This window comes from Babylonia areolata, chromosome 21, assembly GCF_041734735.1.
Source record: "Babylonia areolata isolate BAREFJ2019XMU chromosome 21, ASM4173473v1, whole genome shotgun sequence".
In the NCBI taxonomy this organism is placed as follows: domain Eukaryota; kingdom Metazoa; phylum Mollusca; class Gastropoda; order Neogastropoda; family Buccinidae; genus Babylonia; species Babylonia areolata.
This window is the reverse complement of record NC_134896.1, coordinates 26538415-26547774: the sequence shown is the minus strand read 5'-3', so window position 1 is coordinate 26547774 and position 9360 is coordinate 26538415. Positions and strand designations below refer to the sequence as shown.

The 9360-nt window shown below is 40.7% G+C and overlaps 2 protein-coding genes across 4 annotated transcripts in view; one reads left to right on the top strand and one right to left on the bottom strand.

Moving 5' to 3' along the window:
- The window catches only part of LOC143296521 (saccharopine dehydrogenase-like oxidoreductase), a 29492-nt gene extending 24849 nt beyond the window's left edge, over window positions 1–4643 (bottom strand). Inside the window, exon 1 of the mRNA XM_076608519.1 lies at window positions 4332–4643. Coding sequence (XP_076464634.1) covers window positions 4332–4509 — 178 coding nt within the window. The 5' untranslated portion in view covers window positions 4510–4643. The remainder of the gene's footprint in view (window positions 1–4331) is intronic.
- The window catches only part of LOC143296518 (DNA-directed RNA polymerase II subunit RPB9-like), a 27830-nt gene continuing 18833 nt past the window's right edge, over window positions 364–9360 (top strand). The window contains exon 1 of one of the 3 annotated variants that reach the window (XM_076608516.1): window positions 364–443. The gene's annotated coding sequence lies outside the window, so the exon portion shown is untranslated. Of the gene's footprint in view, window positions 504–9360 lie in introns of all 3 variants that reach the window. The other 2 variants (XM_076608514.1, XM_076608515.1) reach the window with 2 other exon arrangements.

Below are 9360 nucleotides of genomic sequence, written 5' to 3'. Positions count from 1 at the left end.
TGATTGCGCGCACACACATACAAACGCACAGACACACATATTCTCACACATGCATATACACACCTAGAGTTATTGATTCAAGTACACATGAGTGTTTGTGTGTTTATACAGGTAATTTATCATCGCAGAATGCATTCTATGACAAAGAAAGCTATATGATACATATATGAAATCAAGCCTCTGAAAGAGTGAACTGATTTACAGTCAACTATTAAATTACATGTGCACCAATCTGGATCACTTGCAGAGCAAATCCTATGACTAAGACCAGTAAGAGCATGACCTTCACCCTGTGCAAGTTGGCGTAAACAAACAAAACCAGCACACAAACAAAAGGTGAAGGTCTACCCTATTGACAGCCCAAGAAGTTAACCAAGGTCAACAGACACAAGTGCACCACAACATAGATCAATGACACTGACTAGATGAAGCCAGCTGACAAGGTGAACACTGACAAATTGTTGGCATTATCTATAAAAGGGTGCACTGTCCTCTGCATCAAGGTCAGTGGCCAAGGCTAATTTATTGATGACTTCACATTTAGGTACGTGCGCATGTGTATGTGCATCCATGCGCATAAATACATCATGTGAGTGTGTCTGTCTTGAGTATATGTTTCCATGTATGTATGCATGTCACTGTGTATGCGGATGTAATATGTCAATGTGTATGTGTGTGTGTGTGTGTGTGTGTGTGTGTGTGTGTGCTGACAGCTCAGTGTGCACCTCATGAAACAGGATGTGCCAGTCAACTTGTGACACACTGAGTAACTGGTATTGATCAAATGTGCTGCAGCATTTGATCAAACCTCACAGTTAAACTAGACTGGTATCATGCTATGTCTGCTAAGTGAGCTAATGCAATGACTGAAACAGAACAACTCACCATCAGATAATGTAAAATGAATGACTTGATAAAAAAAAAAAGTTGATTATGTCACTGTACATCTCCCACTGTTGTTTGTGATATGTTAATTTTTTTTTTTATTATTAAAAAAAGCTGAAAATTTTTTTTTCTTTTTTCATTCTTTGAACACACTCACACATACATGCAATCACTCACACAGATCTACAAACAAAGTATTTCCCTGCAACATCACATGCACATAAATGTATACGTGCACACACACACACACACACACACACACACAGAGTGACACTCACATCCACACTCACAGAGCTCACAGTAGGAACCATACTAACTGGGAATTCTGTGTATTCTGCCTAAAGCACTGCAGCATTAGAAAAAAAAATGTACACAGAAGACCATATCATATGACTGAGGAAACCTGCAAGTTCTTGATTATCTCTTTTTCAGTTATGGGGAGACTACTACTTCCACTTTTGCCTGTGAAACACTTCAAAAAGATCTGTTCCTTTACAATATATTTTACAACTATCATTTCCTAGCTTTACTTTCTAAAACAACATAAATCTTATACAAGGACTACCCAGTGCTCTGCTTTGTTCACCTCTTAATTCTTATACTGATTTTGTTAACATTTTACATTGAAAATCTAAAGATAGAAAATGACCTGTGTACCTTAAAGCATCAGCTTGGGGAAGGGAGGATGAGTTAAAGGAAATAACATATGATTCATGCTCAACAAACACAAATGAGTCATGCCTAAAAATAAATAGCAACCCTGAATCCAAAGTTTGCCATCTAAAAGAAAGAAAAAAGTCCAGCTATACACTGTTATGCCTAAAAATAAATAGCAGCTCTGAATCCAAAGTTTGCCATCTAAAAGAAAGAAAAAAGTCTAGCTATACATTGTTATGCATGCTGCTTTTTATCCTGTAAAGAACTGTTTCACTTAAAAATTTCTTCTTTCTTTTTTCTTTTTCTTTTAAATTCAATACAACACCATTCCTCCTCTTCTGTCTTCATCTTGAACAAACTGACCACTTACTGGGTGACAGACAACAGACAGAATCAAATACACATCTTGCGACATCCATCACTTCAAATCCTCATCAATAAAATCCTGTTTACAAAACTGAAGTATCCGGATCATAGGCGACAGCTGATGTTCTGTGACTCATACTTTTCCCCAACTCAAATCTGGAGGACTGTATTGTATAACTACAAAATTGTACAGTGATTTTCTCAACACATTAGCTCAATTAAATATATATATATATATATATCTTAAATGGGTATGACTGGCCTTTCACTTAAAATCTAAGTTCGTATCATACTTGATCTTTTTTCTAAGTTCTGAGTCAGTGCAAAATGAAAATAAATTAGTATTTTCGGACCACTGTCTAAACAATATTTATTGTGTGTGTGTGTGTGTGTGTGTGTGTGTGTGTGTGTGTGTGTGTGTGTGTGTGTGTGTATGCATGAAGTTTTTGCTGAGTAACCTTCTGATTCACTGACTGAGATGCATACTTTTGCCTTTTGGAACATTGCCATAGCCTCTAAATTGGGATATGTATTCCCTCCGATGTTCAAAATGTCTCTTCTTCAGGCGATACAGCTGACTTAGTCAATCTAGTTTAAGTTTAAATTTACATTCCAGTGGTTTTCAACACACAATTCCATCTCAAGTGTCTTCAGCCTGATCAATGAAGTAAAAATGTCAAGGTGCCATGAAAAAAAAACAACCGAAAAAACAACCACCACCACACAAAGACGAACAAAAAATAAAATAGAATAAAATAAAATAATAATCAAATAAAATTCAAAACTTGTCTGCTACATTTGTGACTTGTTAAGCTTCAGTGTTTAAGTATGTGTGTGGAGGGGTGGCGGGGGTTGGGGAGGTAGTGGTGGGGTGTATACATCATTGATGGAGTCTCCCGTCGGACCGACGGATGAGTAGGCAGGCAGGCTTATCTGCTGGTGTGTGTCCTCATATGGGAGAAAAGGATGCGCAGCACTTCCCACAGGTGTTGCAAGGGAAAATGTCTCCATAAGTTGAGCCCGGCTTCCTTCGCTCACGCTTCTCCTTAATGGCCAGCAATCTCTTGTTTTCAAACGTCTTTATGCCACTAGAGCACAGCATCCTCCAGCGAAAGCAGTCAATGTCTATGCCACAGGCTTTGAGGTTTATCTTCAAGGTGTCCTTGACGCGCTTGCAGGGTCTTCCAAGTTTGCGGTGGCCTTCCTTCAGCTGGCCATACAAGAGCATCTTCGGGATCCTGCTGTCTGTTATGCGGACGTGTCCTGTCAAGCGTAGCTGGCACTGGATCAGCAGGCTTTCGATGTTGGGCAGGCAGCTCCGAGGTTGGTGACCCTGTCCTGCCACTTGCCACGTTATGCCAAGGATCTTTCGTAGGCATCTCTGGTGAAACTGCTAAAGTTGTTGAATGTGACGGCAATACGTCGTCCATGTTTCACAGCAGTACAACAAGGTGGTCAGCACAAAAGCTCTGTAGGTTTTGATTTTGGTGCTGAGCCTGATGCCTTATACATCATTAATGCTACAGTAATTAAGTAAAAAAAAAAATTTTTTAACAAAATAAATTTTAAAAAAAAGCTACATGGACTTTATGATAAGAGCACTAGACACAACCGTTTCACTCTAATGGACAGTAATCATACCAGGGGACATCCACTAAAACTAATGAAGACATTCACCAAATGAAACCTTTTTTCACACTTTTTTTACAAACAGGGTTGTTAACTTCTGGAATAATCTGCCCAGTAACATTGTCACTGCAGGAACACCATCACTGAGCAGTTTTAAGAATTTATTAGATAAACACTGGAAGGATTATGGGTTCTAAGTTAATTCTCCATGGGAAGCTAGCCATAACATTAGTAACTGCACACTCTTATATATAAAGTTGTTTTTTTTAAAGTCCTAATTGATCAGGCAAAAGGCTGACAAAGCCTAATAGCTGTGACACTTGATATATGTGTCATGTCATTTTCTCAGTGTGTGCATGTGCATGTGGGTGTGTTGCTCTGTGTATGTGTGCGCATGTGTGTGCACTAGTTCTGTTGATGTCTTTGCACTTTGTGGTCTGTGTGTGTGCTGTGTGCATGAGAGGTGTGTGTGCGCGCAAACGCATGCACACATCCATGCACTTATGACCCCATGTCATGAAAAAAGCTACCTTGGAAATCAGTTTAAAAGTTGGAGTGAATGGGATTAGTTGTGGACTGTGGCATGCCTGCATTCAAAATTGTCCTGACGACACAAACAGAAAGCTTTACCTGCACCAGTACACAACAAAGAAACAAAAAGCAAACAATTTTTAGAAACTTGTGAAAATGAAATGACCTTTTAATGCAGGAATTGGGGTTCTTTCTCATATAAACCTTGAAATATAGATATGAATCTTTTCTTTTCTTTTTTTATGTATGTATGCTTCACATACCTGTCCGTTTTGACGACTGAGCCAAGACTTTTTGAAGTTTCTCCATGGTCCGTCCTGCAACAGCCCATGACAAAGTCTCTTCCTCCTCTTCCACTCTTGCGACTTCGTCCACAACAAACTGCCCAGTGAAGCCCGTAGCTCCAAAAATTATTAAATCATACGGTCGGGAGTCTGCCATTTTTGTTCACAACAACGGTTTGCTGATGCTAAGCACGAACAGACAATCGTTTATGCCCGTGTTTCAGTCTTGGCTGATGTGGCTTGAAATAACCGGCTGCGTCTGACACTCACGCAGACGACCCAGACGGTCGTATATTATGTCTTAATGCACTAAACAGAAAAAAGTCACAGAATGTGTCTTTTTTCGAGCATATACATTGATTATACTATGCTTTTCAATTGCTCATTGTTCATGTTTTAAATAATTTAAACGTGACGTTTTGTTATCGAAGATTCCAATGAAACATTAATTTGATTCAATATGTCTAAAAGCCGCGAGCAACTTTCGATTTCATTTTCTGCCCCACTGATCTAAAAATAGAGATTTATTCAAATCAGTGTTTCCACCCACGCTGCACATTTCACATAATTCATGTCTGTCTCCGGGAAAAAAACAAAAACAAAAACAAAAAAACCTGAAAGGGGTAATGTCGCACTTTACTCAATGGAATTGTTTTCATAGGATTTTGGATATCCATTGCAGTTTTCTGGTTAATTTCACATGTGGACGAAACGGGCATAAGTCTTTATGTAAATGACAACACTTGAATAGCCATTTTAAAACAAAAATCACGACATGGATTTGTACATTTTGTTACATTTAGATAGAAATGTTAGATGTGTTTTGACAAGATTTCAGGTACAGGTACAGGTTCAGTATCTGGGGCAAAAATTAATTCTTGTACTTGTACTTGTATTTACTTGTACTTGTATATTGCGGTGTTGAAGGCCTAACCGGCCTGTTCACCGATCCAGAAAATATCTCCCACTTATTATGCAGCATGCGTGGCATATTAATGGTGACAGGCTGGGTCGTACAGTGTAGGCAGGCTCTTCCAATGCGTGTCCAGTCTATTTTTAAAGGCGTTTACTGATGGGGCGGTCACCACACTATCAGGGAGGCCATTCCATACAGTGACGACTCTCTGGGAAAAATACCCAGCACGCAAGCTCAGCCTGCAATGACCCTTGGCCAGCTTGAGGGTGTTTCCCCGGGTGTCCCTGCCTTGAAAGAGGTGCAGCATGGGTCGATCTGTGTTGTATATTCCGTGTACGTACTTGTACACGTCTATCATGTCACCTCTTGTTCGGCGATGTTCCAGGCTAGGCAGTCTCAGACTAGCGAGACGCTCTGAGTAGGAGAGCTGCTTCAGGGAGCCTATCAGGCGGGTTGCTCGCCTCTGTACATCCTCTATGTCAGTGCGTAGGGTCTTGTGTCTTGGCTGCCAAACTGAATGACCATATTCAATGACTGGTCTCACCAGGGACTTATAGAGCGAGACAAAGGTTTCTGGCGTGAGATGGTCGAAAGACCTTCTTATGACCCCTAGGACTTTGTTGGCTTTTGCTGTTGCATGTGCCACATGATTTTTGAAGCTTAGGTCTTTGTCCACCAGTACACCCAGGTCTCTCTGTACGTCACTCTCCTCCAGCCAATGTGTGCACTCCACTCCCAGAGGATCCCGTCCTCTCATGCAGTAGTGGGCTGCTTCCTTAGGGTTGCCCAATCTTAGGACGCTGCATTTATCTGGATGGAAACGGAGTTGCCAGTCCATGGACCATTGCTGTAATCGATTTAGGTCCTCTTGAAGCATACCCCTCGACTCACTAAATCTCTGAATTCTTGCGGCCTTTCCACGCCTCTTATTTAACAGTTCTCTGGTGCTGAATGATGATTTGCGGATATTAGTCCTGCAAAACTGGGTATAAATGTTTGTATTTGAGTTTATAGTTATATCAGACTTGTTAGCTGAGAAAAAAAAGTGTCGGGGTCAATACCATCAATTTTGTTAGTGATCTTGAATACCTGAATCATATCTCCTCAAAAGCGCCTGTATTTCAGTGAATGTAGATCTAACTGTGTCAACCGACTGTGGTAATCTAAATCTCTGAGTTCCGGTACCATTCTCGGTAATCTCATCTGAACCTCCTTAACTGCTTCAATATGGAATTTCATGCATCAAGAGGCAACATAGTTAAGTTTTTGTATAAAGAGCATATTACCAGCAATAAATGTCGGTAATGAAATGTACCAATGTAAAAATGCCATGAAGTTGAGATTTAATTTAATTTCCCACTCTTTTGACCTGCCCTGTATATTCCAGTTTGTACCAGCAACACACACACACACACACACACACACACACGTTGTGTGCTCACACACGTGCACACTTTTTTTTTTTTTGCTGCCCCATCATCTGCACCGTTTCAGTGGCATTACTCCCACGCCGCTCATTTAGATTCTCCCATACATGGCCACACCAGGGTTCGTCCGTCGCATTTCCAGCATTGGCAGTCCACAGGGAACCATCGATGTTAGGTCGCCAGGAGGCCACACACCAGAGGAGACCCTGCACTGCTACTAAGCCCCCTACTAACGACAGTAATGGCTTAGTCACGGAGCCAGACTGAGTGAGCGTCCCTCCCGGAGTGGAGACCACAACGTCCCTCAAACAACAGCCCCCAATGAATCTGCCGACACTGACGACATTGACAGGACTCACCCCAGGAACCGAAGTGGAGGGATATCAAAACTGAGATCACCATGAGAGCAGGGCATGAAAGGCCACAGACTTTGAGACTATTTTGTTTATATTGATGACAATGAACTTGAGGAGGAGGATGACGATGATGATGACGATGTTGCTATGGAGGTCCATTTTGGTTTGGGACTGCGTGACAAGGCTGTACTCTACGCTTCCTGTCATAATGATATCCTGGCGTTAACCAGGCCCGAGAGACACAGACACTTGCAGTGTTGGTCAGGTAATTAGAGCAACACACCCAAAGACGCATCCTTGAAGTTGATGACACTCAACTGTGTGGTCCCAGTCTCCCCATTTAATCCCACAGCACACTCAACTCTGGGTAGGAGCCAGCCACGGGCCGAAAAACCCACCTCCGCTGGGATTCAAACGCGCGTCCTCCCAGCCATCAGTCCGCAACGCTAACCACTTCGCCACGGTGGCTGGTCACATGTGCACACTTAAATGTATATGTTTTTTTTTTAACTTTATGATTTTTAAATGTAATAGAACAAATGGTTGCTAGACGTGAACACATATAGTCCTAATCAAGAGTTTTTGCAGAACATGTTATACATTCAAAGAAAGGAATATTGTCAGCTCTTGACCACACACACACACATGCCTTCAAATAAAGAAGGTATTGGAATGAAAGTTGCAAGACACATGTTGCTTGTTTTCAGACAGGCTGTCTGAAGGTGAAAGTGTAAAGATATTTAAAGTATCAATGTGTAGAGTTGCTGGATCAGCACTATCATTAGCAAAATTAATATTCATTTACGTAGTGATAGAGGCAGTAAAAGAGGTTATATCTGAAGCAAAAAACTATAGATGGATGGTTTGATGTGTGATCATATGACTAAGTGGGAAAGCAGTTCATATGGCATTGTAACATACTTGATCGCTCTGTGATTCAGTGAGAGAATGAATTTGACAGAAGCAAAACTGAACAGATGAAGACTGTTAGTAGGAGTGTGGCAAATAAAATACATACAGTTTGTGAACAATGAAATTAGCATCAAGACTTGACACTTCAGGACTGTCAAAAGTTTTTGTATTAATGACTTGCCTCTGTGATCTCTTGTGTGTGTGTGTGTGTGTGTGTGTGTGTGCTTGGTTCTTTGTTGTTGTTTTTTTTGTGAGGCACACATGTTTGTCTCCCAAACACATAGTCAGTGCTTCGTCCCATTGTTTTCATTTGGAATGTGAGTTGGGTTGCTGTTTCGTTGATGTTAGCAGTGAACAGGTCATTTTTAGGAAGACATTTGGTCACATCCTTAAATAAGTTGGAAGTGTGAATGGTGGAGGGGACCAAAGCAAAGCAGAATGTGATGAGAGGAGGCAGAGTCACCAGTTGTGGGATGAATTATATGGCAAGTGACTTTGTTGTTGTTGGGAGGTCCAGTCTTGATTCAACTGGCCAGCTTAAATTTGGGGTAGCTTTTTATTTGTTTTTGGTAACTTTTCTCTCAGTTTGTCCTCTTACTCCTTCAGTGATGTGTAGTTACCAGGACAATCTGCTTTCAGGATTCTTGTTTTGTTACTTTGTCTAACAGCTGATCGGAGAAAGGTAAGAGGGAGATGAACAAAAATATACTATCCCTACAACAATTCTAGTCAAGTTAATGACTTCAGAGTGAGACAGTTTGTAATGAAATCCCCCATTTTCAGACCCTCCCACCATAAGGTTATGCAGGACCTTTTTCCTGGTTTTTAAGGAAATTGCTGGGCAGTACTTGTATGACGCATAAACCTTTAAAATGAATATTATCTTGGTCTGCTCAACAAAAGCAAATGTTAACGAGTTTCATTTGAAATTGCATTTTGTTACCAAGCAACACTTGGGTTTTGATTCTGAAGTTTTCTAATTTTGCAAGAAATTAACTTGTGGTTGGGTTACATGTTAATTGCAGTTACTGAAATAAGGTTTTGCAAGAAACAAGTCAGAAACACCATTCAGGCACTGAATCAGCTAATGACACTGATGACTGAGGAAGTAACCTGGTGCTGAAAGGCCACACATGAAAACTGGTTTCCTAACATTTCAAGTGAAACACCTGTTTTCAAATGTTAAGTACACAGGCTTACATGAGCAATCAATTCCTATATCGGGGCATTAACCAACATTATACACATTGCTCAGGTACTGTGTGATATATATCTCCAAACATTGCTTTGTTTTGTGATGGCTCTCCTTTTTGTGACACCTGAGCATGAAACAGGAGTTTCTCACTATCTTCATTCAACTTTCTCATAGTTGTCATAATATTAACATCTTTGATTCT